Raw genomic sequence first — 27,958 nt, forward strand, 5'->3', positions numbered from 1 at the left:
CCCAGAGGACTCACAAGACGGGCAAAGCAGATCCATCATCTGGTTGGTGAGGGGAACTCGGCGTAATGGGAGGGGACCACCTAAAACACACAAAAACAGATACTTAGAGGGGCACCAGCAAGTGAGACTTGAACAACAGCAGCTTCTTCTGTCCGCCAATCACCGCTCACCTTGCTCACATCACCCTGACTGCCACTATCTGGCTTCACTTCCTCAAAGTAAAGACAAAGAACAACGCTGTTACATAGTCACCACGCACACCACCCCCGCAAAGACAAACAGTGACTGACCGCTTCAGGGAGGGGTGCTCTGCCACGGGCTCAATCCATCTGCACCTGAAAGGAAGTTAGGGAAAAATGTCAAAGCGCTGCAGCATAACCTGACAGATGCAGGCATCTGGTGGCAACCTAGGAAGGCCCTCTACAGTCCAACTCCACCCTACACCACCCATTTCAGGTCCCCGGGGCTTGTCCTATTACCCCTACAGCCAACTAGGCAGCAGGGCAGAGCAGCTCCGGGCCAAACACTCACTGGCACCTGTGACACAGGAGACAACAAACGAGGGGACACAACAGGGAGAGAAAACTCTTGGCAAGAAGAATGACAGTGAGGACTCGGAATGAGATGACCAAGGTAAGACCAAGGGTGAGCTGGCCAGGCTCACAGAACCCTGCAGGAAGAAGATGCTAACAAGAGGACTCATTCCAAGAGCCGCAAAGATGGATGCCCAAGAGTCCTACGGTCAGAATCCTCTATCTTTGCTTTTGGACAAGTCCTAACCCACCACAATGGATCACGGCAGTGCACAGCTGTCCATACAGCTCAGAACAAGACCTGAGAAGACATTGGACTGGACGCTTCTGAAGAGATGCGATTCAGATGTAAGTCCAAACCAGTGGCTCAAAGGTATCAGCACCTGGCCAAGGAACAGGGAGATGCTAAGAACAACGCCTGGTGTTTTTGATAGGCCCCTCAAAGGGCTAAGGCAAAAGACCTGCCACACGAGACACACAAAAGACACGACAGACAAGTGACACGACGCGCATTGGGACTGCTCGGCCCTGCACACTTCAGTGCTGGGAGAGATACCCTTGATGTGGCCTAAGGGGTCACATCTTGGACATCCCCCTATCCAAACCTGACTCAAATCCCTCCGGCAAGTCCCAACCCAGCACCCCATTTTCATCCCCTCTGTGCCCCGAGCCCTCCACTTATCTCTGGGACATCCGGGGATCAGAATCCACGTTGGGAGTCAAGGAAGGCCACCTTGCCCTCTGGGAATGTCCTGCTGTCACCAGGCTGGTGTCTCTTCATCAGCTGCTGTTAAGAAAACCAAACATCAAAGCATGATCTTAGCAGCACATCAGACAAAAACCAGCAATTCTGCTACTCAACACATCCTAAGAATGCCCAGGTCCTTGGGCAGCACGTTTTGGCTTCGCTCAGAGGCTGACAGCTGCAGAGCCAAAGTCTTTGTGGCATTATTAGTGCTGAGCACACCCACTACAGCCTCCACCAGGGGTGTGAGCATCCCCAGTTGCAGCAGGACAGGGAGATCCCAGGGTGGGCATCCTATGCTGAACCCCAATCCAGTGGACTCTTCCCCCCGCCCCCCACTCTCACTTACTTGCTAGCCCTACCCTTAGGGTTTCTACCTGCCCCTGTCAGGTATTCTGGCACTGTTCTACATTCGGGTTGCTGCCTGCAGCTGCTCTCAGAGAAACAGCAATGTTGTGAGGGCTGATATACCTGTACTCTAACTTGTATGCTAGCCTGTACCCCTTATTTTCACTGTGTGCTCTTTGGCCCTTGAGTCCTTTACCTCTCAAGCCCTCCCCCAGCCTTTGTGTGTCTCCATCAAGTGCCCTGCTGGACCCTACTTCTCTACAGCCCTATTCTTGCAGCCGAGGATGCTCCTTATCCAGGGTCCCAAGGGTTGTCCTGCAGGCAGGACACGTTATCCACAGTTTCTCCTACCCTAACTAAGTCTGGCCCTGAGTCAGGGCAGAGGCTGACAGAGCCCAACTCTTTGCAGTGGCAAAGGCACAAAGCCTTACCAACCGCCGCCTCAAGGAACGGGAGGAGCAATCCCCAGCTGCGGGGAGACAGGAGATCCCAGGGTGGGTCAGGGTGGGAAATCCTCAGTTAGACCCAGCCCTGCAGACCCTGCTCCCCGCTATCACTTCCTGCCTAGCCCTCGCCTTAGTGTTACTGCCTGCCACTGTCAGGTCTTCTGCCACTGTCCTGCATTAGGGTTGCTGCCTGCAGCTGCTCTCAAGGAAACAGGAGTGTTGTGAGGGCTGGTATACCTGTAACTCTAACTTGTATCCTAGCCTGTACCCCTTATTTTCACTATGTGCTCTCTAGCCCTTGCATCCTTTACCTCTCAAATCCTCCCTCAGCCTCTGTGTGTCACTGTCAAGTGCCCCTGCTATACCCTACTTCATTATAACCCTACATCTTGCAACCAGGGATAGTTCTGGGACAGAGATCCCAGGGCTGGCCAGGAACATCTCGGTGTACCCTAAGCCTGTGAACTCTCAAAGACTCAAAGAAGGCTGAAGACATGAAGCTTGCTAGAACACAAAGATGGGTCAGAATTGCCCTGCCTGGCAAAGGCTCTGGTGATGCTGGGGAGAAACCCTCACCCTTTACTTCTGAGGGGTCTGTCCCTCTAAGGCCCTCTCCTCTAAGCTAGCTTTAAATTGCCTCCTGGGACTGAAAAGGTTTCTCCCTTTATTGTGACCCCTGTTCCCAACACTTAGCTTTCAGAAGACAAGCCGACCAAGTCCATCCTCGACAGAAAAGAATGCCTCAGCACTGTGGATGTCAAGATGGTCTCTGCATCTGCTTCGGTGCTGCTGTAACCAAACCTGAAAGTGAGACCAGAGCAATAACAGCTGCTTCTGTCCACTGGTCACGCCTCACCTCACTCCATTGACCTTTACCACAGATACCCAGCTTTACTTCCACTCCAAAGAAACATACTTCTACTCAGAAATACGGCCTTAAGTAAATAGACCATATCCCTTACCATAGACCATGTACAAACAAAATAAAACTACACAACAATTTGTTAAAGACCACCTTAAAACCACTAAACAGAAGAAAACCTTAAAAATCACATAGAGCAAAACAACTAAGCCTCTACCAGCCAAGCTAGCCTTAACTTAAGTGAATACAATGGCAAAGAAGTGTATTCTCCCCTCCAATTTAATCCCCAACAGAACAGAAAAGCAGGGGGTCTTCCTCAAATTAAATCCCTCAAGTTATGGAAAAAGGGAGATTTTTACCTCTATGCAAACCCTTTAAAAGGAACAACAACAGGGCTTCCGTCCCACTTTAAGCCTTAGCATAACGAAAATGGGGGGTTACCCTCAATTCAAACCCCTAACACAACAATATTTTCCCCCCTTCCATTTAAAAGAGAAAACAGGGATTCCCTGTCAACTGATATCCCCAACACACTGAAAAAGCCAAGTTTTCCTTTAATTCATACCCTTAAAATCCCAGGTGAAGTAGGATTCCCCCCAGTTTAATTACAGGCAACAACAGAAAAGGAGTTTCTCCCCTCAATATAAACTTCTTTTGTCTTCAACCCCCCCACCACCACCTTTTTTTTTTCCCTGCTGGGGGCACCAGGGAGGGACTGGCAAGATGGAATTGAAGAGGGAAAGGAGAAAAGTTCCCCCTGCAAACCCAAACTAGCTCACCTGTTCAGCTGCTTCTTCCTGGCACAAAGGTTTGCCCCTCAGCACCTCCATTAAACAGTGCTCCACATATAAGCGCATCCCAACCCCATGACATACTCACACCATCACGCCATAAGCTATCCCAGGAGACCCAATAAAAAGCCCCCTCCTCCAGCAGCTCTAGACCAGAGGGAACTGAGACAAACCCCTCTTAAAGCAGCCCTCAGCAGGAACTGCCCCCTCATCATCCAAACAGTTTTCACCTGGCACTGCTCTGAGCAGGGCTCTGAGCCCTCATCCTGCTGACAGCTCTCACCTGCAGCTGCTGCCGCTCTGAGTGTGAGGGCAGGGGCACAGGGGACTTGCTGCTCATTCCCTGGACAGCTCGTTGGCTGCACCTGACACCCTGGGGCACCGGCCTCTCCTTGCTGGGGATAAGGACCCCTCTTCTACTGCAGGTGCCCAAGGCTGAACTTGGGAATCCACCTGCTGATATCCAGTGATTGGTGATTCCAGAGGCTTCAGCAGCGTTGTCAGTGGCTTCCTAGGGAAAGGAATGAAGGCAGAGATAATAGCCTGGTAGATCCAGGTTCCCATGTCCCAGTGCAGCCACCCACACAGCAGGCACTCATTTCTCCAGAGTGAATGCTCACTTACAGCTAGGACTGACAAGGAGGCAGGAATCTCAGGGCAAAGCCAAAATCCAAGTGCTGCATGCACTGCTCCTCTGCCTGGTTTCCAACTAATAATCCATCACATCCCAGCAGAGGGGAACATCACCCAGGAGTGCAAAGTTTTTGGCATAGCAGCCATCTGGGACTGACTCTGAAAGAAAGTGGAATAGGGGAACGGCAGCATCCAAAGGACTGGCAGTGGAGAAAGGTGCACAGTGAGAGGTCTGAGGAGCTCAGGACCAGGAACTGGGTGACACAGACTCCCAGAGTCCAGCAGCTGAAGCAAGGTCAGGTGCCTCATCGTGTCCAGACAGACAGCAATTACCCCATTCTCCATGGTAATGGAGCCATTCTCCTCGGGAAAAGGCCAGAAACGGGTGTCACAGACCCACACCTGCAGGAGCTGAGTGCCTCCATTGCACATTTAATATGTGGATTCCTTCGATTTCTCCTCAAACAACCTGTGATGTGGGGAACACAGACCTGAGGAAATCTGCCTTGAGCTTACCTGTTTCCTCACTGCCACAGGCTGAGGCGGCACAAATGGCTCCTGCACTAGAGCATAGCCCATGCTGGGGACCGTCACCAGAGCGGGAAAGCAAAGGCGTTCTGTTCCAGCTCTCACCACAGACTGAACCCTAAGTCACACGACTGCTGTCCTGCTGCTCGTGTGTCAGATCTACCACCTCCTCCCACAGCCTCCTCTTCTTCATGCATGCTTCAGGGGACTTTCTCCCACTTCAAGCCATCCAAAGAACGAATCGAACAGTCAGTAAAACCCTCCCCGGGGCATGGAGAGGCAGGGTATTCCCTGTTAGCTGTCTCTGTCCCTGTAAGTAGTACAGTGTAGGACTGTGACAGTTGTACTCCCTCCTGAGCCAAAGGCTGTGATGGATCACGGTGAATATAAAGAAGGAAAGACACAGTTGTTAAATATTGTCTCTTTGGGAAGCAAGGGGACGGGCATTACCAGTAGCAAAGTGGGCTTATTTATCTTTTCTCTCTCTTCATCTCCTTCCTGCTTCCACAGTCAGTAGGACCACGATCCTACCGGCGCGTCAACTTTCCGGATGACGATGAGGAGATAGTGCGCATCAATCCTCAGGAAAAGATTTGGATGACTGGATACAAGGATTATCGCCATGCCCCAGCACGAGGAAAGAGCTTCGATCCCGACGACATGGACTCCTATGTACGTTTTGCCAAAAGCGAGGCCTCGAAACACGAATACACTTATCCTTACGTAGACAACTCGGACTTTGACCTGGGTGAAGATACCAAGGTTGCTGTGATAAAGACTCAGCCTGTCAAATTCAAGGTCAGGAGGAAAGAAGACGATGAGAGGTCGTGGTGTGTGTACTGCAGGGACATGTTCAACCACGAGGAGAACAAGCGGGGTCAATGCCAGGATGCTCCAGACCGCGTCAAGACTTGGATCCATCGAGTGAGCTGTATGTGGTGCGCGGACACTATGCTCTGTCACTGTATGTCCGACCCAGAAGGAGACTATACAGATCCTTGCTCGTGCGACACCAGTGATGAAATGTTTTGCCTCCGGTGGATGGCCCTTATCGCCTTGTCTTTCATTGCTCCGTGTATGTGCTGTTACTTGCGGCTTCGGGCTTGTTACCACTGTGGGGTCATGTGCAGGTGCTGTGGTGGGAAACACAAAGCTGCTGGATGACTACAGATGCGTTCAAAATGTTAGGTTTGTCCCGTAGTTCAAAGGAACACGTTGGTTTTGGAGCACTGAGGTCACTCACTTTAATGCAGCCGCTGTGCCCGACGGCATCCGGAAACCACCAGTATGGATCACTTTACATTGGGTCATCTGGGGCTCACACTGCATTGATTTGCTCATCAACTGTTCTAACTAACTAACCTACAGCATAGACTTTTGTATTATTAATCTGTAATCAAAACAGACTGTCTTGTACATGTTTTTTTGGGGGTTTTTTTTTGTTGGTTTTTTTTTTCATTTAAAATGAGTTTGAGAGAAGAACTGCTTTAAATGGTGGTGGATTGTAGAACATCTCCAGGTTGCCTCTGCTTGTGTGGTACCATCAGCGTGTTTAGCAAGCTTTGGCATTTTGCGAAATGGGGCGGTGTAGTGAATGAGATCTCACTCGGAATATATTTTAACTTACTGTCAAGCTATCGTGTGTGTATAGAAGGTGTGCTAGTAACAAACTTGTACCACAACACAGTGTTTCTGTCAGTGGTTTTCTTTGGGTTTTTTGTTCTGTTTTCCAAAGCTAAAATAGCCATCTGAGCTGCAGTTTCTCATCTAGGGTCCATCATAATTTCCTTCTGCAAACATCTTAAATTATTTCTCTGTTTGTTAAAGCTCTGTGAACAGAAAGTAAGGCTCAGTTACCATAGTCACATAACCATTGAGAATCCAGTAGTCCTCCTTACGTGTAAATCATTTCAGACCACTACTTGAAAGGGAAACTGAAATTTTAGGCTTTTCTCTTTTCCCTGAATAACATTGGAAAAATGTGTTTTCAGAGCTCTGCCCAATAAAGAAAGGGAACTTCTTCATTAGCCAGCAACGTAGAGATCTGTGAATAAAACACTAAGGTTCCAGATGAGGAAAACTGTTGATATGCAAAGAATTACTAACAATGCAATGTCAAAAGCACTATTGTGGCAATTCTGGGGAAATGCTGCATTAAGTGGTGGATTATATAGGAAATCGTGTGTGTTTGTTTTCTGTATACATGAGCATGAGAACATTTGCGTCCACTGTAGTAAAAACATGTAGCAATCTAAGGAGGTTATTTAAAAAAAAATCCAAAGCTAGGCTGTTAACTGCCACTTCCAGTCTGGTCCCAATCTGCCAGATAACTTCCACAGCACATTGCTGTAAGCCCATGGGATGGAGCATGCGTGTCTTTGCAGGAGCCAGACTGAGGTGTCTGCCTGGCTTTCCCCCTCCCCAGTTCACCACCCAGGTTTAGCAAGTGGATGCATGAGGTGCATACAACAGGATAATATTACTTTTGATTTTTTTTTCCTAATTATTTTTTTTAATATCATGTTGTCTTGTGTACAAGGCTTGTAATTAGCTTGGAAAAAGAGTATTTTTCTAATATATTACAAGGAATAGCCAAATAATTTTTATTAAAAAATAATAAAAAAAGATTTAGCGCAGTGAGCTCTAACTAGCATAGTACAATCGGAATACTTTGAGGCAGCTAGGGATTGGCTTGTCAAGGCTGGCACTGCTGTTCCTGCCATTATTTCTTTCTGCAGTAAATTGCCAGTGGGCGCATGTCCTTTCCCTTCCTCTATTGCACGTTGACATCAGTCTTAAAAGAGAGGATTTTTTTTTTTTTTTTTTAAGAATTAATTTGCCAAATAAATGTAAAAGGAATCCTTGCCGTTCTTTCTTGGTGGAATGTCCCAACGGTTCCTCTGAGAGTTAATCACAGCTTTTTAGTCAACCATTAAGTATGCAATGTGCTTGTTGTACACTACAGAGTTGGGTAAGTTTAATTCATAGCAGTTACTGGGGATTTTTTTCAGTTGGAGAAAAAAAAATTGAATGATAGTGGAAAAGGGATGGAGTGTTACACTCTGGGTGATGTGTCTGGGTTTGCTGAATGAAATACAAATATTTTGTGCCTAATAGCAGTTGACAAATCTCTCATTGGTGTCTAGTAAACATCAAGCCAGCCTCGTAAAAAAAAATAATTAATGAAACAACCTTTTCCTTTTATTTCTGTTCTCAAAAGTTGTTTCATGTAAACAAACACCTGTAAGATCTTCCCTTTATAAAGCACAACACTACAAAAAGATCTTACAGTTTTTTGTCCAGTCTTGAAGTGCCCCTATTTATTTAAGTAAAGTAGACATACTCCAAGCCTTTCTGCATGTCTGAAAATAAAAGTTATAAAAAAAAAAGTCCCTCTTTTTTTTATTTTGTTTTTCTTTCCCTCCTCCTTCCTCCCTCTTCTCTTGGGTTTTTGTAATACTTGTAGATTTCGCTGCATACGTTATTTGGTTCGTGATGGCAGTGGTGTAAGGGCACAAGGATAGAAATGGGTGGCTTTTTGTAAATATTTCTCCTTAATTTCCACACTGCTGTTGAACAGTGTGTAGCATTCTCCCAGTCAGCTTTACAATACTGACATCAATCATTTGAGAGAAATTATTCAGGTTTTATTTTTGTATCTGTGGTAACAAAAACATTAACCAATTTTTTATTTTTTTCCTGTTGTGGAAAGGTTTTGGTGTGTTTGTTTGTTTGTTTGTTGGGGGTTTTTTTGTTTGTTGGTTTGGTTTGGTTTGGTTTTTTGGGGTTTTTTTCCAAGCTATTGCTCATGTTAACAAATTAAAGTGCCTGAAGCCTCATCATTATGTATCTATATACTAAAAGTTAAAACCCTGTTGTATTGATTTTTATAAGCCTTTTTACCTCTGTGTAAATATATATATATACAAGTGTATGATGTACATTTTAGTTCTTAACTTCTTTTTTTATTGTTTCTAATATGTATGATCAGTGTAGCTATTGCTTTAAAATGTACCATGTAAATACAAATACATCATATCAAAATGATGCCGTTCATTGTCACAATTGTGCCGTTTATTGTTGAGGTGGCTGGGGAGTGAGGGGGGAACAGAATGGGGGCATTTCCATTTCTCGGTGTTTCTAAGGAAAAAAAAATTGCTTTATTTCACAGTTTTGGCCAGGAAAGGCTGCTTACCCTCGTGCACAGGCCATTCTCATCCAGACACGGAAGGGAGGATGAGGACAGGTGGGTTTTTTCCGGTGGTTTTTTAGGCGTTTTTCAGATGTTTTGGCGGGAGGACGCGGCCTGGCAGCACCAGGCCCCAGTAGGCCCTGGCGGCCATGGCAGCGGCCAAGGCTCCTTTTCTTGCTCTCCCTGCTCTTCTCCCCTGAGTCCTCACCCCTCACTCAGCCTTGGGCTGAGTGAGAGATAAAATAACAATAACTGCAGGGCTGTTGTTGTTTTGCTTTGTTTCATCTCCGCAGGGCTGTGAGGAGAAAAGGGGGGAGCAGGGAAAGGCCTCAGATAGCAAGGGCCGCCATCCCGGTTTGCTGAGGGCACACAGAGGAGGTTTGCAGCCACGGGGAAAGAGAGACGCCTGAGGTGCCTGGCACTGCCATCCCTGCTCAGAGAGGTTTAGAATGGAAAGAGAATAATCCAGTTTAGATGGAAACCAGGCTGCCACCAATCAACGGAGAAAACAGTGAGTATATCTGAATTTTTATGATTATTTCCAACGGCTTGGTTAGGCCAATGCTGACTACATCTGTAAAGCCCAGGTTTATTTTTCCATAGTGAAGTGATAACCAAGCTCTTGCTCCTTTTTTATGTGCTGCTGGTTGTTTGGCTGCTGAACAACAAAGCTGCCTCAAGCAGTATGTAAGAGAGGGAGGCACTTTTTATTCATTTATCTTTGTTTACATTTTCCTAGAAACATGATACGCTCATATAAACAAAGATTTCTGCGTGCATTTATTATGCAGTGTTATGTAGATGTTACATGTTTTTTAAAAAGACCTGCAGCCCTCATGAGAAATGCTCACTGTGGGTCAGGTGCTGCCCTCAGGGCTTGCTGCACACAAAATCATTCCGTTTGTGTTGGTGTTTGGCTCCATCCACAGCAAAGCTGCAAAGGATTGCTCACAGTCCATCACACTCGCTTAACTAATGGAGAAGAACGCCAACTCTATTCCCTGGCCATTTGAATCCCACAAATTGCCTGGCTAAACCATGTTCCTTGCAGCCTGCAATGTCCTTTTGCTTTCATCTGTGGATCAAAGGTGTTGCTTATGCCTGGAGATTTCTGAACTGAACCAGAAAATGTTACATTTGGGCACTGAATCTGTGGAAAATGTCATCTGTGGCAAGTGTCATCAAGATAGGAGGCACCATGAATGTCAGCCAGCTTTCTGCAGCATAATTAACTCATCATTGGTAGGATGCCATCACAGAGACTGAAATTGGAGAGGACACAGGTACTGTAAGCTTGCAACCATACGAAACCATATGTTGAATATTTTATGGCTTTAAAAAAGAAATCTAGTTCACTGGTAAATGTAATACAAAACGCATTTTAGAATAATGTCCTCGCCGGGGCTGAGTTTTAGGGTCTGGCAAAAGCAGTTTGGCATTTTCTAGCAGGGACTTGACACCAAATGTGCAGCTATCGTTGCCTGGGTCAGAGTGGCTCTCCAGGCATCTTTTTTCCCTGCTTAAGCAGCAGCTGTGCTGACCCAGCTCACACCCAGGCTCTCCCCGTGGGGAGGCATCCTTGGCTTCAAACACAGTTCCACCTGTGAATTGTTCTTCCTGTAGCCTGTGAAACTGAAGAGTCAGAGGGTAAGGAGAGGATTTTCTTGACTGCTCCCTCAGGAAGCCTACAAATGCTTCTAAGAAGCCTCTCATAGAAGCAGCATCAGGTCAGGAATGGCAGAGTGAGTGGAGGGCAACTGCAAGGGATAACCCTGCAGCTCTGTTCTTCTCCAAGGGACCAAGGGAAGCAGCATTTCTCAGGAATGCAGCTGTCTGGGGTTTCCTTCAGGGTCAGGATGCACAAGGGGAGTTCACCCGACCTCCTTTAATCACTGGGTAGGAAGTTTTTCTCACTCTGCTTGGGAGAGCTTGTGATTTAAATGGGTAGAACAGATTTACCTGTTGTGAAAACAAGTGCAAGGCTTTGAATTGCTTCCATAAAGTCATATGGGGATTTTTTGACACAGTCTGTCCTGAGCACAAGTTCACTACCATCTTCATGCAAAGGTAATTTCTCCTATCATCTTGGAGATTTATTGGGAATTTTGGGCTTTGTCAGGAGCCTCGCTGCATGGAGCACAAACCAAGCTGCCAGCAAGGGGTGTGTAAATCTCCTTTCTCTGCTAATCCCACTTGAAAATGCAGATTTGAAGTAGCTGTCAGGATGCCTGGAAACAAGCGGTATCGTTGCATGTGTTCTCAGTACTTATCACAGACAAAACTTGTCTTCTTGTAATAAAAGAAATGCAGCCTTTTTTCTGTGAGAGCAGCAAGGAGATGCTTTCCTTTCTTCAGCACACGATGTTAGGTGAGTTAACATCCTCCTAACTCCTTGTTCTTTTCCAGGATGTATTTAGGCAATTAAATTCCTTAGAATCTTGATGACATACATGGAAATAAATAGAAAAATGTTTGGCTTCCACCCAGAGACAAGATACTTAAATGGTGGAAAGTATGTGTATATTTTTGGGGTCACTTAGATCCCCACAAATATTTTTAGTCGCTTCCCTGCAGCAGGGCGCAACCACGCCATGCCATTCATCTCATTCCCGGCTTGTAAATTCATTTGGGAAGAGTTGACAGAGTTTGTTTTGGCTTCTGTTGGATTCCAAGGCTGCTGCCTAACATCATGTGAGGCAGGATCTCCTGGCAGCTGTGATATATGTCCTAAAGTTAATTCATGTTAAAAGATGTAAAATGTAATTCAACCCCTATAAGTTTTGTTTCTAATCCAGTATGCTAAGGGTTAACTCAGATGAAAACGGCCCAGAGAAGGGTACAGGAATTTCTTTTGCCTGAAAAGACATGGGAGGGACACGAAGAAACCATGATTAGAATTACCAGAAGAAGGGACACGAGGATGCCTCTGCCGGGAATCATTAAGGGGAGAACAAAGACAACGGAAAAAGGAGATGAGAGCCCGGAGAACCAGATGATTACGTCAGATCGATATCTCATCCGTCTCTTCCTGAAATTAACTTCTTCACACCACACCTGAATCCAACCATTAACAGCATTGTCCTCTCCAGCTGCCCTATTCAGAATCCCAGAACTGGAACATGAATGTCTAATGAGGCTGCCTCAGAAGGAGGAACCTCGAAGTCCCGAGTTTCTCTCAGCGATCCAGTGTATAAAAAGAGACTGCTCCAAGCCAGAAATGTGAACTTGGGGGGTAACATACTAGCTAAGTGTGTTACTGTGTTCACCCAGCACCGATCCGGGGCTCGACGCTGTCCTTTTAATTGTGGCTGTCAGAGACTGTCATTCTGTCTCTCAATAAAATTCTAAAATTTTGATTTATCGAATTTGGTGAATTGTATTTATTACAAGCGCTCTGGGTGGTTGCAAGGAGAAAGGTTTGGGAGGGCTGCAACACATCCCATCCCTCTGCATGAGCTGTGACAGCTCCCTGCTCCAAGGTGGCAAGGGAAGCACAAAGTGATTTTCAGACTTAATGTGATTCATGTAATCACCTAAGGAGTCACTGATGTTAAGGAGTGCATATCGTTGCCTCGGGGAGCGAGAATTAATGCGTGCCTGGGGATGGATGAGATTGCCAAGTCATACACAGCCTTAAATTTAATTCTTATCTAGGTTACTTAATTATTATTAATGATATAGAAAATGTCACGTGGACTGGCGTTCCTTTTTTTGCATTTTCTGAGCTTAATGTCACGATGAGCTACTGAATCGGCCAACATCAGTTTTAAGGCAACTGACAGGACTGCTATTAGGCTTACTGCTTTGAGCAAGTGCTTTGCTGATTTTCACATTCCTAATTTCCCACTTCGGTGTTGTGCCAATGTTATCTTATTAACTGATAGAGCTCTTGATGTGACATTTCACTTGTAAAAAAGAACAGGGATAGGAACTTGTCAATACAGTGAGACCCTTGGAGCATCAAGTTGGATATGTTTCCAAATGTACCCTGTCTTCAAATCTGAGATTTCCAGTACGCAGATTCCATTTAGCTCCAACCTCATTCAGAAACCAAAAGCTCAGACACTTCTAAAGTTTGAAGCACTATCATCCTTGTGCCCCAGAGAGTAATTTCCAGCTTTAAAAGCCCAATTCCGGAACAACTGAACACAAGTGATTTCACTTTAAAAGCGCTTACTCTTTACAACTTCCTGAGAACAATGATAAAAGCCAGGTTACATAGTATAACTTTCAACCACATTTTGCAAAAGTGCTGGCCACGGTTTAACAGCGGAGAGTATTTTGGTGTGGGCAGCCAAAAGAAGCAGTACTCTGCTGGTTTTGTTCAGGAGTCTGAGCAGAAAAATCTGAACAGCTAAAATAGAAGTTAGGACTGAATGCAGATGCGGGAAATCTGGTTCATCCTAGATATGAAACACAAAAAGAAATACAATCTTCTTTTTTTACTTTCTTTTGAGGGATATCTAAAAGGAAGCTCCCATTGTCACAGCAATGTATGGGTATGGGGCCTGATGTTCAAGCTGGACATCAGTCCAGCTTTTTCCATGGAAGGCCACATGGTCAGTGCCTCCAAGAGGAGCATTCAGACCAAGAGCATGGCTCAGGCTGTCAGACTGGAAAGGTGGATATGAATATGTGTATACATAACCTTTTGGAACAGAAATCTGAAATTACCAACATGATCTAAAGGCCTAAGTGATAGCTGCCCTTTAAATAACTAAATAAACAGGTAAAACTCCAGTTGTGTGGCTGACCCTGGTGGCTTGGCAACAATGAATGGGGTTTTCTGTGCAGTGACCCCAAGTCCCGGGGATGGCTGCAGGATTCCTCTCTTCGCTTACTGAATACGTCTCAGTGAACATCGTCATCTAGAGCAAAACCCCAGGACCCTATTAAGTGGTTGAGCCAGCCACAGAAATGAGCAGGCTTCCAAACAGCAAACAAAATAGCAACAGGACGAAGCAGAGAGATTCTGCTCAGAGGAGTTTTCTGCTTCGCTGGGCCTCGAGGGTCAGGTGCTGGGTGATCAGTGACTCTGTTTCTCAGTGGCCATTGACTGGGCTCTGGGCAAACAGTGGGCATTTTGGCAAGCAGGAGACCCTGTGCATTCATTCCTTCATCCATCTGTCTGAAATGGAGGGGTTTGTGGCAAGCCATTTGGCAAGAGCAAGGCAGCCTTTGCAGCAGTGCCAAGTCCACACTTGAAATACAGCTTCTGTCACAAGGCTGAGACATAGTTTTACTTCCACATGTGGGCAGAAGTGCCACAGGCCTGGAGCAGGCTGCAGGGTGAGCAGAGTCCTCACATTTACCCCTGTCTTTGCAGATCTTTATAGAGAGATTTGAAGGGCTGCAATGTGCCAGAGAGGTAGCAAATATACCACATACATTTAATTTCAAGACTTTAGCAGCCATCACCGGTGCAATGCTATTTGCTGCATCTGTGCTTCTCTAGACTTTGAATAAATGGATTCCTTCCGGCAACTGTAGGAAACAACTGGAGACTGTTCTCCAGTTCCCTGAGGTAAAATCCTAATTCCACTTAAGTCAGTGGCAAAAGACCCATACACTAAAGTGCAACCAGGACTTCTCTCCCGGGACTTGAAGGGTTTGGATGCCAGTATCTTAAGGTTTGGCATCCAAAGCACCTCCTTGACTGGCAGCTCTCTGAGGTGAACTTCCCATGCTCTTCTTGTTCAGCCTGGAGGAGTCTGAGGGGAGACCTCACTGCAGTTACCACTTCCTCAGCAGGGGAAGAGCAGGGGCAGGCACTGATCTCTTCTCTCAGGTGACCAGTGACAGGACCCAAGGGAACAGCCTGGAGCTGTGTCAGGGAAGGTTTAGCTCGGGTATTAAGAAATGTTTCTTCATCCAGAGGGTGATTTGGCACTAGAACAGGCTCCTCAGGGAAGTGATCACAGCACCAAGACTGAGAGAGAACAGGAAGCTCTTGGACAAGACTCAGACACATGGTGTGATTGTTGGGGTGTCCTGTGCAGGGCCAGGAACTGGAGTTTGGTGATCCTTGTGGGTCCCTTCCAGCTGAGGATATTCCCTCATTCTCCTTCCCCCATTCTCCTCAGAGACACTGGCTGTGATGACAGTCTACATCCATAAAAGGGGATTTCTTATACTACACAGTGCACCAACTCCCCAGTTCTGTCTTAAAAGAGCTGTTTGAAATGGGAGCCACTTTCTGCTCCTGCAAAGTATCCTAGTGAGAGCTGAGGGTTTTGTGGGACCCTAGGATCACTGATTTTAAACTTAGCACATTGGTTTGTCACCTGGGTTTTTTGTTTGTTTTGTTTGTTTGTTTGTTTGTTTTTCCTGTGCCAAATTACTAGGACATTTCATTTACTTGGACCTTCACAAAAGAAATATAGGTAGGAGGAGTAGACAGTTATGACTTAAAAAGTAACAAATTGGCAGGGAGGTTCCCTCATCCACCTCTCACTCATTTTTGACAGTTTGTGGGGTTTCCAGATGGTAGCAATTATTTCTGATATAAGGTTGAAAATTTTCCAATCAAAGAATTAAAAAAAAAAAAAAAGGCTGAAAGGATGCCTGTGTACTAACATTCATGACCAAAAGGTCCTGCAACAAAGAAGCACCTCTGAAAGGACTGTGTTTTCAAACCCACTCACATACATAACATTTTCAGAGCTGTCACCATCAGAGCACTTTTTACAGCCAGTTCCTGAAGGAAGTGGTTGTAAAGATGAGGCATGAAGAGCAGCAAGTCCAGGTGCTGAGCAGAGAGCTTTTGAACTTAGAGCAAATGCGTGATACTTTTTTCTAACCAGAACAACTGCTGTTTGTGACCATCTGAACTTTGAGCTACAAGAAAATGTCTTTGGGGTTCATCAGGCTGATATCCTGCCTCTAACCACAGCCTGTACCAGATACTTCAAAGGAAAGAATATAAGAAACACAGTATTGGAATCATCTGCTAGCAGAGGAAATTTCTTCCCAACATCAGACAATTTGTCATTGATTTATCCCCTCAAACAGGAAAGTTTATGTGCCTCTTAAAAAAAAAAGACCCAGTTGAATGTAACAGCGATGTGAGTTTATCCATTAACCCTAACAAATTTTTATTTGAAATATATTTGATTTCTCTAAAATAAAAATTCTCCTACCTTTTTCTGCGGTGGTTTTCCTAGTGCTGAAATAACAGTTTGAGGGTCTTTTCCAGCCACTTTTTAAATACAGATTGCCCTTGGAATGTGACAGTGTTCAGGAGCTGTGGCTCTATGGCAGATATTTTGCAAATGACAGTGTCTCCTCCTCCAAATCCTTCTCCTGGCAAGAGATTTAATCCTCTTTTTATGGATCCTATTACGATCATTTCCTTATTGTTGGGATGATAGTGTGTTATTGTTGTACAGTTTCTCTGCAGCCTCCTGTCTGTCAAAGACCCAAAACAGATTGAGGGTACGAGGCAGGTAGTGAAAACACAGCAATTTACTGGTTTGTTTGTTTGTCAGATTGCTGACATTGAGCTGGATTTATAATATTTGTTTTCTAGAACTCAGATACTTTCCAAAGCAGCTGTGCTGTAGCTGTGAATGTTAACTAGGATGAACGGGGTGTCTGACAGGAAGGTGTAAGGTCTGTATTTAGGCTCAATGGGCTTTGCTCTGAGAGGTGTTGAATGTCTTAATTTTTTTCTGAAATCCATGAGCTTGGGAGGTGTCAAAAATTGGCTCTGCTGAGGTCAATGGAAAACTTCCCACTGACTTTAGTAAAGTATATACAGTATATTTCTTCAGTAAAATACAGGGTTAGGACACTAACTATTGGCAGCTATTTTTCTAAGAGCTTGGCTAATGCACAGAAAAATACCAGAATGCCTCTCTGGGTTTTATTTCTTTGTGCAAAGTTCTCTGCATTTTCCCCAAAACCTATGATGAAATACAGGAAAATTTTGCAGCCTAAGTTGCCATCCATTTAAGGGTCATTTTTTTGGTCTTAGTCACAAACAACACAAAGACCTGCTTTGCTTAACACAAGGCCTGGCCAGTTGAGCAGTTCAGCCAGATAGAAAAAGCTTGGTGGTTCTGCTGCAGAAACTCACTGGTTGATGTTTGGATCCTAATGTGAGACCTCTAATTTGAGTGAGAACTCTAAATTTAATTTGATCTAATTTGGTCGTTTGGTGAATTTTAATTGCTTCAACATGCAGTACAGATGAACAGCATCTCCGGAAACCAGGCCACAGATCACTGAAAATAGTAGGTCCAGGGCTCTCTAAGATGTGGGTCTTCAGGCTCTGTGCCTCATTGAATTTAATTACAGCTTGGAGTAAAAGGACACACACAAATTCATCTTCGGCTTGGTTTCGTACCGATTTCTATTTGCACCATTAATCTTCTGCTTGTCCTGTCCATTGCTCCAGTAATGTTTCTTGAGCCACATGTCCAGGGAAAACCAAGCTGTGGTCTCCTAGACATTCATTTCCTACGGGCTTCATAAAAATAGGCAGCTGTGTAAAACAGAGTGCTCTTAGTACTCTTGCTGAGCTCATCCCTGATTAGACACTGGGTAAACAGTGTGGGAAAATCCTTGTTACGAGTGCCTCACCTGTGGATAAACTCAGCTGGCAGTCCTGCCCTGCTGGACACTAAACAGCCACCCCACAAGAGCAGTTTTGCTTTCACACCACACCTCTCACTTAAACAGCCAGTTGTGCTCAGACACATCCTTTAGAAACCAAGCCCCATTTATTACATCGCTTGTGGAATACTTGTTTTAACATACACCAATGATATCTAGGAGGGAAGTGACATGTTTTCCCAATCAGGGCAAAGAAATCTGTCAAGTAATGCCCCGGGTTTTTTCAGTCTGACTCTTGCTGCTAGAGGGTCTGCTTCAGAATTTGTTAATTCAGCGGCGAGTGTTGGCTGCATCGTTGAAGGACTGTAGATGGATGATTTGTTGTTGTTGTTGTCAGATTGAAGTCTGCTTTCACCTTTTTTTACTACTTTCTTGTGCATCAATATGAGTATTTTTCCACCTAAATTATTGTAGCTGGAAAGCCAGTGATTCCAAGAGACTTCTCTGGGCTTCTGCTTGCATGATGAGAGAGATTCCTGTGCTCCAAAAGGCTTAAAATGTCTGGCTCTTGCTAATAATAACAACCCAAAAGAGGATACTCCAGCCGGCTGTATGTAGGCCAGACTTAATCAATTAACACACTGAGATAATGACATACCAACCTATGGAGCCTTCTAAATATAATCGTGTGTGAAGAAGGCCACTGGCTACAGGACGGCTTCGCAAGTTAAATAGCACAGATCCTCCAATATTTAGATCTGGGATTTCCAGAAGGCCTCACAGAGACAGAGAGCAGCAACAGCTTCTGGAGAAATGTGCATCTTTCCATGCTGGTATCTCTACTGAAACCACAGCTCAGGGGATGCTGAGATCAGAAATTTATTCCCACTGCCAACCTTTATGGCTGGTGCTTGCAAACTGATGCTGTTGGAGTTGTCCAGCCCATGGGATTGTTCCCACGTTGCAGAGCACACAGAAACTTTGCTTGCCCTGAAAGTTTTGGTTGTGCTCGCACCAACGTATTGTTGGAGCTCACGTGAGCTGAAGTTTGCATAAGAGCTCCTAAAAAAGTGGGCCTCAAAATGTCAAAGGGAGCCCCCTTTCATGTAGAAGATGAAAGCCACGTTGTCTTGGCTGAATTCCAGCATCTATCCTTGTGTGTTCGAGCGGATGATGGAGGATTTCTGGCGGTGGTTCCTGAACCGGGCATCCTTTTACAGCCAATAAAGCTGAGTCCATTTGCCTTGATTTCGCCGTGGGCTAAGCTGGGCACAAAGGGGTTACAGTAAACCCTGAGCTGGTGGCTGCTTGAATGTGTGTACGAGCCCCTGGTTCACCCATGTGTACAAGGAGGGCAAAAGAAGGGTGCCTTCCTTTTTGATCTTTTTGTCTACTCTGGTTTGATTGTGAGATCTTCCAGGCAGAGATGGTTGCCACATGGTCGCACGCCGTCTGCTGCACTGCGGACCCTGGTTCCAGTGGTAAATAACAGCCCCCAGCAGTTACTGTCACGTGAATAAAATATGACTGTGTCATCTGTCAAATAACCCACAGCTCCACCCGCATACAGCTCCTCCATATGAATCCTGAGGTTCATTTAAAGAATCTAAAGAATGGTAGGGTTAGAGTGATTTTGGTTGAGCACCAAAGATTTATGTAACCTCACAAGCTCCCCGTGCTGTTCCTCCAGGCTTGGGGTTTTGCATCGTTGCTGGCTGGTCCCCAAAAGACCAGGACTAGGTTTCCAGCTGCTCTGTGGAGGCTATGCCAAACTACAGGTTTAAATATTCATTGCATTCTTCACATGCCAAATCATCTAAGTCAGAAAGCAGGAGTCTAAGGATCTGCAAAGCTGCTCTTGCACAAAAAGACCATTAAAATTCATCGTGACAGAGAAAAAACAACAACATTGCCAGTAGTAGGGAACTTTCTGTTGACTTGGCTAATGCTGTGTGGAGCTAACCCACGTTAATCCACTTAAATGGAAGGGTGAGCCTGATCCAGTAAAAGCAATAAATCCTCTTTAGAGCTGACCAGACTCCAGTTGCACTATAGGAGAACCAGGCTGAATGGCAAACAGTTGGCAGGAGGTAATTGGATGGGGCCTGAATTTCCAATGCACCAGGTAATTTAACCACAGCATCCCCTTTCCCTTATATGTGCAAACCAGTTGTGGGTAGGACCACATCCCAAAGTCCTTGGCACCAGAGGTGAAATGATAGATTGCAGGGTGAGGAAACTCCCTGCCAATACAGAACTGGAAAGATTGAAGCAGCTCTCTGTCATCACAGGGACTGGGCACCTGGAATACCTGTGTTGGAGGAGTTATCGTCCCAGGCAGCCCAGGCAAAAGGGGGGAAATGCAGGGAGCAGAGATGGACAGAGAAATGCCTGACCTGGAGCTGCTGGGGCTCTGCCTCACCTTGGAGGCAGATGTTGAGAGAGAATGGTCAGCTGCTGCTGCCTTGCTGTGGGTGAAGGGACTAAGTGGGTTGCTGTTAAACGCCACAGAATTACATCTGGAGCTGAGCTGCCTTGGGAGCAAGTGGATCTGTGTTCCTGGGAAGTGGCTGTTACTATCAGAGAGCAATTTTCTCAAGGCTGACCCAAGACATTAAACTAAACCCAGACTGGGTGAATATCTCTGTTTCCTTATTGCTCTGAGAAACCGGGCCTGAATTTAAAAGGCTGTTTAACACTTTGAAGCCACCCACAGTTCTGTCTTTGCCTCCCACGCAAGCTCCAAGGAACTGAGTCATTCCCACGGCATTTTCAGCTGTGCGTAGATCCTGCTCACAGCTCGGGAAGTTCCCCCTTCAGCCAAGGAAATCAAGTGCACATTGTGACTTGAGTTAGCTGAGCTTGAAAGGTTTTGCGACACCGACTCGCAGCAGCCGACGGTATCTGAAGACATCTGGCCTGCCTTTTAAAGTCGAGTAGGAGCCACATCCTTGAGACAGCTGCATAATTTATGCCTTATCTGCTGTTCTCTATTCACGATGCTTCCTTATGTTAAAGCTGTTTGTGAAAATAAGTGGCACTGTCATCTGCTGTTAAATGAAACGAGGTCTGCTCACAAGCAGGCATTCACCTCTCCTCTCCCCTTCCAAGTAGCAAACCCTTGTTTCTCTCGCCGTGGGGACACTGCTTTGGGTGTTGTAGAGCTTTCAAGGGTGTGGGAATGACCCATACAGCTCTGGATTTGTGACTCAGGAAAGCCTTTCTGCAAGGGGAGGCGTGGGGTCGTCCCTCTGTCTCCTGCCAATCTGGTGAACTGAAATGTTCTCTCCAGTTTGGACTAAAGTCCTGCCATCCCTAGATTTCTAGCTCACTAATTCTTTCACTGCTGAGGAGAATAACTCACTTCTTGCTGACATCATGCTGTCCTCCCGCTCTGCCATATCCACTGTGAGTCTTTAAAGCCTCATGCTATGCCTGAACAATTACACCCACGTTTTGACTGGGAAACAGAGAAAAAGGAAGGCAGTTAGAAGGAGGACGTGGGAGCCTTGCCTTGTCTTTTCCTGTTCTTCACACGGGGCTCATTACTGCCATCTTTCCCCCTGCCTGGTAGCAAACTTCCAGCAAATGTACTGGGGTCACCACTCCCTGCTCCTCTGCAGAAAATACCTCTGGTCTGTTTAGGCTCTGGACCACTTCTGCATGCCATTACACCACAGCACAGTCTCCACAGATAAACATTTGCAGGTTTGTAAGCACAGTCCTACTCACTACATCATTACAGAAGAGAGGGGGAGTAAACATCCTTTGCAGTACGAAGGAATTGTCAACAAACTCCAAGAGAAGGGGAGAAATATCCAAGGGCACCCTCCATTTTCGGCTTGCTGCATTTGGTTTCTTTCATGCTACTCACTGAACGTTGCCCCCCCCCTGCAAAAATCCTGGGCAGAGGCCTGGCTGTTGTCTGCACTATTAACTAATGAAGTCAGGAATTTGCCTCTGTCACCACCTGGGAATTGAATAATATAAAACCCAGCTCCTCAGTCCTACTGGCACTGGGCTGAGTTCCATCAGCTTCTGAGGAGCTTTTTGGAGTGCATATTCCTGACCTGCTCACAGTGGCTAGTATGAGCTGAGACATGAATAAACAATAAAGGAGATAAAGGAGAGGCTGCGTTGAAAGCAACAGCTGTTTCCTATGGACTCCTGAATAAACTCCAGCTCCTCTTGCTGATGGGCTGGGCTTTTGTCCTTGTGCAAAGGAATGAGCTGCTCTGGGAACCACATTCTGATATGAGAGCAGGGTGTATGTGCACCACTAAATATAAAGGGTCTGCTCAAAAACTTTTAAGAAGAAAAAAATGTGTCCTTAAAAATGTATGTATTTCAAGTAGTTCCCAAACTTTTAGCTGTGTTCTCTCACTTCAGCTGTGGTTCTAGAAGCAGAGTTACACCTAGACTTGCACATGTAGCTGTTTTATGGCAAAGAGCAAAGTCCTTAGCCCAAGATAGCCTTTTGCTGACTCCAGATGCGCTCCTCTGCCACAGAACACTTTGGAGGCCCAATGCTACGTTACATAAGCCACTCAGTGGTTTTAACATTCATTTCGCCAGGAGCAAACCCTTCTCTGTGTAACTAAGCAAAAGGGTTGGCTTGAGCCTGTTGCTATAATGAATTTCTAAAGCTGGGCTTGTGGGAATGACTCCATCAGTTAAGCACGAGCCTCTGCTCTGCTCTACACCCAGGAGTTCACATCAAGTTTTGGAGTTTTAGGCATTTACTCCTGATTTCCACCAGTGGAGCAGACAGATGATCTTGGCCCGGAGAAGTGGATTTTCCTCATAATTCTGTTGTGTAAGTTCATCCCATTTGTTTAGAAATCAAGCATTTTTCTCTTATACGGAGGCAGAGGTTTTGGTTATCTCAATAGTAGAGCAAGAGGAAATTCTAATATCAGATCCAGGAAACAGATAAATGCAATATATCTTAATGCAACAATGTCCTTTGCAGTGTACTACTACCGAGTTACTATATCTGAAAATCCTTTAGGAAGTCTATTTACTCAGGTAATCTCTTACTTGGGAGAAGACCTGGTCGCTTTTATTTATATGTGTAAATCCTCCCACAAATTATTCCAGATTAGCAAGTCCCTATCCTCCTCCCATCTGAGGAAGGATGGCTGGAAACTGCCATTGGCACAGTCACTGCAGAGACATTCCCCACACAAATTAAGATCTCAGACTTTCAAGTAACCCCATTTTGAATTTTTCCTTTTCTATTTTTTTTTTTTTTAAAGCAATGTGTATAATCTGTTTAAATATGTGAATAAACAGAACCTGGAGAGGGTCCACTGGTGTATCTCCCTCTTCAATAGGAAGGATTTGGCTCCAGCTGCAGTGGGAATTGAGGGCAGCTGGGTCTAGTGGGCTGTGCTGTGGGTCTCTGTGACAGTGTGGGGTGGCTGCAGGCAAACTGGTCACCTTAGCAGACAGATACACCCCTGTATCCTCAGTGAACAGCAAAATGGAGCTGTGACTCCATCCAGGTTGTCTGTATCTTCTTTCTTTTATTGGGGGAAGAATAGGTAAAATCCCTGGAAAAGTGAAATCTAAGGGCAATCAAGCCTTAAAACTTCCATTTGTGTATTTGAAATGAGTAATATCTTGACTTAGAGGAAACCTAAATGTATAAAAATAAAATCTGCTAAATTTCTGATTTTGTTTCTGAAGTCAGTGTGTTTGTTTTAAAGTTCAATACTAGTTAGAACTCAAGTCAATCCCTTCAATATTTCCTTTTTAATTTCTCTCTTCTATGTTTCACCAAGTCTTGCCCATCTCAACTGCTTTCCTGAGGCTCTTTTTTGTTTATCCTACAAAATTTCCTTCCTTCCTTCAAGTCCAGACCCCCTTGCTCCCCTGGGACTCCATATGATAGCTAGGCACTAATCATTTACTTCTGCCCCAGAAGCACAGATAGGGGCTTCCTCCCCCTGTTTCCAGTCAAAGGAGGATGTAAGGCATAATGGTAATCTTAAACAACACTGCTATTCATTGTTTGGGAGATCTGGGAAATATCCTTGAATTCAGCTTGCTAAATTAGCTGCTTCTTGAGTAACCCACAGCTGCTGTGTATCTGTCCCATTACATTTTACAAAAATGCAGCAGTTCTCATTACACGATATTCTCTAAACATATGGACCTTCCACCAGTTTATGTCTCTGTGTAGCTCTGTTGCTATGAATGTACACACAGAAACATTTTCTTTTGTACTTAAAAAAAAAAAAAAAAAACCAAAAAAACACCAATCCAAACAATTCTTGAAAATAGATTAAAGACAGGCAATTGCAATTACTCAGATGGAGCAAAGATGTTGGAGCACTTCAGAATACAGCCTTTGTCAGGAGCCAATATTTAGATTAAAATGTTGCTTCTGGCAGTAAAAGTGTAACTACCAGTGGTTTTAAAGCTTCATCCTGCCTGTTGTGCACATGAACATCTCCCTTGAAGTTGGCCCTGTGCTTGCATATATTGAAAGTCAGATGGACACTCACTATAAGGTGATGCTTAACTGTCTGTACAAGGCAATGACATGGGGGTTAGATTTGGTCTCCTGTGTTTGCTCCTTCACATTGATTTACAGAGGAATTTGGTTTGGAAGAAAATATATTTCTGGTGTTATTCTGTTTACACTTCCTACTCTTTAATAACTTCCCTGCGTGAGCAGGGAACCTGGGCAAATCTTGAAGAGGAAGGCTTCTGTATCTTCTCCCTCTTGTGCAGTTTTCTAGGCTTTGTCCTTCAAAACAGAGCAGCATTTCCTCGAGGAAAACCCAAACTAGCATCTTCACTGTGTTTCTTGTGGCATAGCTGGTTCCAACAAGGAAGCATTAAGTACTTTAACAAAAAATGCAGTGCTGAACAAGCTAAAATTTTCCTTGGAGCCCTAGAGCTCAGTTTGATGCCTCTCTGATCCCATTCAGGGCTTATTTCATTGACTTCAGGAGGAGTCTGGCCAGGGATGAGCATCTACTGTACTCTACACCTCGGGAAAAGTGCGACACATTTGCATATTGCCTGTTGTCACATCTCACAAAACAAGGGGTGACAAACTACGTCCTCGGTACTGCATCCTTGGGCTATGCCTGATTGCACGGTCACCAGCAAGGGACAGCAAGTGTCTCTGTCACAGTGGTCTTGACTGTGTTATTCTGGTTAGTAAGCCAGTGGTATCCATCTCATTGTCTCCCCTCCCTCTGTTCCTGGTCATCTCTTTTCCCTCTTCTGTTTTACTCCTCTTTGCTCCTTCTATAATTAAAGATATCATTTCCACCTAAGTACAGGTACAGTCGGATTCACTTCTGTAGCTGAGCCTCCCTGCAACACGCATTTATATCCAACCCCTGCTTCATGCTTTGGTGCTGCAGGAGGGGAGGATCATCTCCCTCCAGCAGGAGCTACACAGCAACTGGAGATGGGAACCTGTGCATGGATGTGGCTTTCCTGCAGCCTGGGGGAGCTGCCAGTTCTAGGGGCTCTCAGGTACTGTTTCTTCCATGCTGGTGCATTTGGGAGGGTGTCAGCTGTGGCCAAGGAGCTGCTAAACCCTGGCAAATCAGAGAGGTTGAAGACACAGCTGTGGGCCCTTGAGGCCAGCCAGGTGCTTTATCTTCTATTGCAAGAAGATGTCTCCTCCTCATCAGGATGCACAGGCAGGAACTCTGCAAGAGAGGTACTTCTCACGAAAAAGAGGAAGAGGGTTTGGGTTTCCTTTCAGTGGCCTCTAAGTCATTTGTCCAGAACACAGAGCTGTCTCTTCCTGGAGATATTTAGGCTCATTCCTTTAGAAGTCCTCTATGATTGTGTTAGTATTTGTGCATAAATGAATATTAATGGTGGATGTGGTCTGACTACTGAGCCCATTTCCTCCCACAGCTGTTTTTTGTGAGAGACCTGATCCAAAAACATCTTGTGCACACATCTTCCAGCCTGGCTCCTCCGCAGGCGAGCTTGATGGAGAACGCTTTACTGGTTGTGGTTTAGGCATGGACACAGCACATAGCTGCTCAGTGCTGTCGGGGTCTCAACAGATCTGCATTCACCTCACAGCAGACATTTTAGGTATCAAGGGAACTTGTGTTTTAACTGGAAAAAAGCTTATGTGCCACAGGCCACTTGTTACAGGGGAGGTTGCAGCTGAGCAGAGGTTTGGAGGGGCTTAATGCTGGAGTTGGCTGTTCCAGCTGGCAAGGAAAGCCCACCCACAGCTTAAGTGGGACCAGCACCTGAAGTCAAGCATTGAAACACCTGTGTTATAGCACTTCTAATTTTTTTGGATACGATTCTGTGCAGTTCTACATTTGTCTTTTTTTGTGTTGTTTTTTGTTGTTGTTGTTGTTGGTTTGGTTTTTTGTGGGTTGTTTTGTTTTGGTTTTTTGTGGATTTATCCCAAACAGTTCTGGGAGTGATACTGGGATTCCTGCAGAAAAAGATAGTCCCAGAAATAACAGGTTCTGAGAAGAAACACTCCAAATGCCCCATTTTTTAATCATTAAATGAGTGTATCCTTACAGATGTGGACTGATTTAAGCAGGGAAAGGGATTTGTTGTATGACTCACATGTCTGAACTATTGCTACTAATTTTTTGATGTAAAACCCTCTCAACTGCTTGCGAATGATATGCAAAGGATTTGTGTGCTTGGAAACTCTTGAGCAAGTTGTTGGAGTCCAGGGCATTCCTTTGGTTGCCCTGGAGGGTCAGGGACCTGGGCAGGGGAGTCTGGGACCCCAGCCCAGAGCTCAGAGAGACACTGGCTTTGATTTCAGTCCATGGGAAAAACTTCCTACACTGAGAGAAGGTTTACAGGCCACAAGAATGTGAGAAATAGTAGTTTAGCTTATCACAGAATGAGAAAATAGTAGTTTTAGGTTCCTAGCATTGAAGTGAATGGGGACAAGATGGAGAATCTGGGGCATTGTCTTCTTCTTCTTCTCCTTCTCCTTCCCTCTCTCCATTGCTGCATTGATGTGGCACAAAGTAGTTAGTGAGGATTGGGTCAAAGTAAAGATGACCTTTTTAGTAATAGTGATAGACATTGGTAAGAAATAGTAAACAAGAAATATGTAGTAATTAGTATAAAAGATAAGGACAGCCCAGCTCGGGGGGAGACGTGAGGAATCCATGCAGCTGCGAACATCTTGTCAGACTCCGAGAAAATTGTAAGATAAGAAACAATAAACGAAGTATGCAACCTTGAAAAATCTAAACCTGAGAACTCCGTCTCTTCCTTCGGCTCGGCTTGGAGCTGTGCAGGGGAGCAAGGACCCTGAAACCACCTCAATGTTGGGGTAAGCCCCCGACACAAGTGATTTTGTCTTCGACCACTTGAAGAGGTTGTTTGCAGATGATGCACATGCTGACCACTTCTGTTGAGAAGGAGCCTAATTCAGAGTATACAGCAAGCGGCAAAAAAAGTTCCCATTGCCCCAGATTAGCCACAAATAACTTGCTTGATTCTTGGTTTTAATCACATGATCTAATTACAACTTAATCCCATCTATATGAAATAAATGTTCCCACCTTTGGTTATTTCCTTGGTGTGGAAATAGCCTCATGCCCAGCAATGAGTCTGTGCTTTGTTTTGCTGTTGCAGAAGAGGAAGGGGGACACAGGAAGGCTGGCTAGGGAAACAGGCAGCTTAAAAACCTTTCTTTCAGCCCAAAGTGGTAGCAGAGCAGCCCATGGAGATACTGTCACAGACCCAAGCAGGCTGGGGTTAAACGGTTTCCTCAGCTTTTCTTCCTAAATCAATTTGAATATTCTTGGCAAACTCTGTTACTATGCATGGTGGGCAGCTGTGATTCAAGCAGGGAATTCCACCCCCCACCCCCCCTCCCTTTCTACTGTCCCAGTCTTCCTGTCTTGTGCAGATGTGATCCTTTCCCTCTGGCTGCCTAACAGCTAATTATTTTACCAGATGAGCCAATAGTCTGAAGAAAACAGACCATGCATATTCTTGAAAGCAACAACTGTGTTACAATGTCGGGGGGGGGGGGGGTGGGGGGGGGCGGGGCGGGGATGGGTAATTAAAAAAATGAGGAGTCACTTCCTTCTGACACACTCTTATCCTTGAGAAAACCTCCAGAAACAGCAAGCATTCCGATTTACAAGGGACAAACCTACCTCCCAAGTTTGTACCCCCCACACTTAACAGCAGAACCTTTTTGGGAAAGCAGGGGAAAAGCCAGTTTGTACCCCCCACACTTAACAGCAGAACCTTTTTGGGAAAGCAGGGGAAAAGCCAGTTTGAAGGTGTAAGACATCCAGGTAACAGCTCTGTAATCTACACACCCCTGTAACTGTGA

At 45.3% G+C, this 27,958-nt stretch overlaps 1 protein-coding gene and 1 long non-coding RNA gene across 2 annotated transcripts; one reads left to right on the plus strand and one right to left on the minus strand.

Annotated features, from left to right (window-relative positions):
- Positions 1-336: 336 nt before the first annotated feature.
- On the minus strand, positions 337-3,839 carry LOC120749899 (uncharacterized). The gene is made up of 3 exons (XR_005699870.2): positions 3,714-3,839; positions 2,786-2,873; positions 337-1,320 (listed from the first exon to the last, which is right to left on the minus strand). It is a non-coding gene; the product is annotated as an uncharacterized LOC120749899 (long non-coding RNA).
- Positions 3,840-5,081: 1,242 nt separating this feature from the next.
- On the plus strand, positions 5,082-7,136 carry LOC120751207 (sprouty-related, EVH1 domain-containing protein 2-like). Its single transcript, XM_040060692.2, has 2 exons — positions 5,082-5,138; positions 5,397-7,136. The coding sequence occupies exons 1-2, from the start codon at positions 5,082-5,084 to the stop codon at positions 6,048-6,050; spliced, it is 711 nt and encodes a 236-aa protein (XP_039916626.1). The 3' UTR covers positions 6,051-7,136.
- Positions 7,137-27,958: the final 20,822 nt, after the last annotated feature.

The sequence above is a fragment of the Hirundo rustica genome, chromosome 3 (assembly GCF_015227805.2).
Source record: "Hirundo rustica isolate bHirRus1 chromosome 3, bHirRus1.pri.v3, whole genome shotgun sequence".
NCBI classification, from domain to species: domain Eukaryota; kingdom Metazoa; phylum Chordata; class Aves; order Passeriformes; family Hirundinidae; genus Hirundo; species Hirundo rustica.

Excerpts from the sequence above, each read along its gene's own strand:
- LOC120751207 (XM_040060692.2), top strand. The coding sequence starts at position 5,082 with ATGCTTCAGGGGACTTTCTCCCACTTCAAGCCATCCAAAGAACGAATC. Across the intron at positions 5,139-5,396 it reads AAGAACGAATCGAACAGTCA|TCAGTAGGACCACGATCCTA; the intron begins GTAAAACCCTCC and ends CTGCTTCCACAG.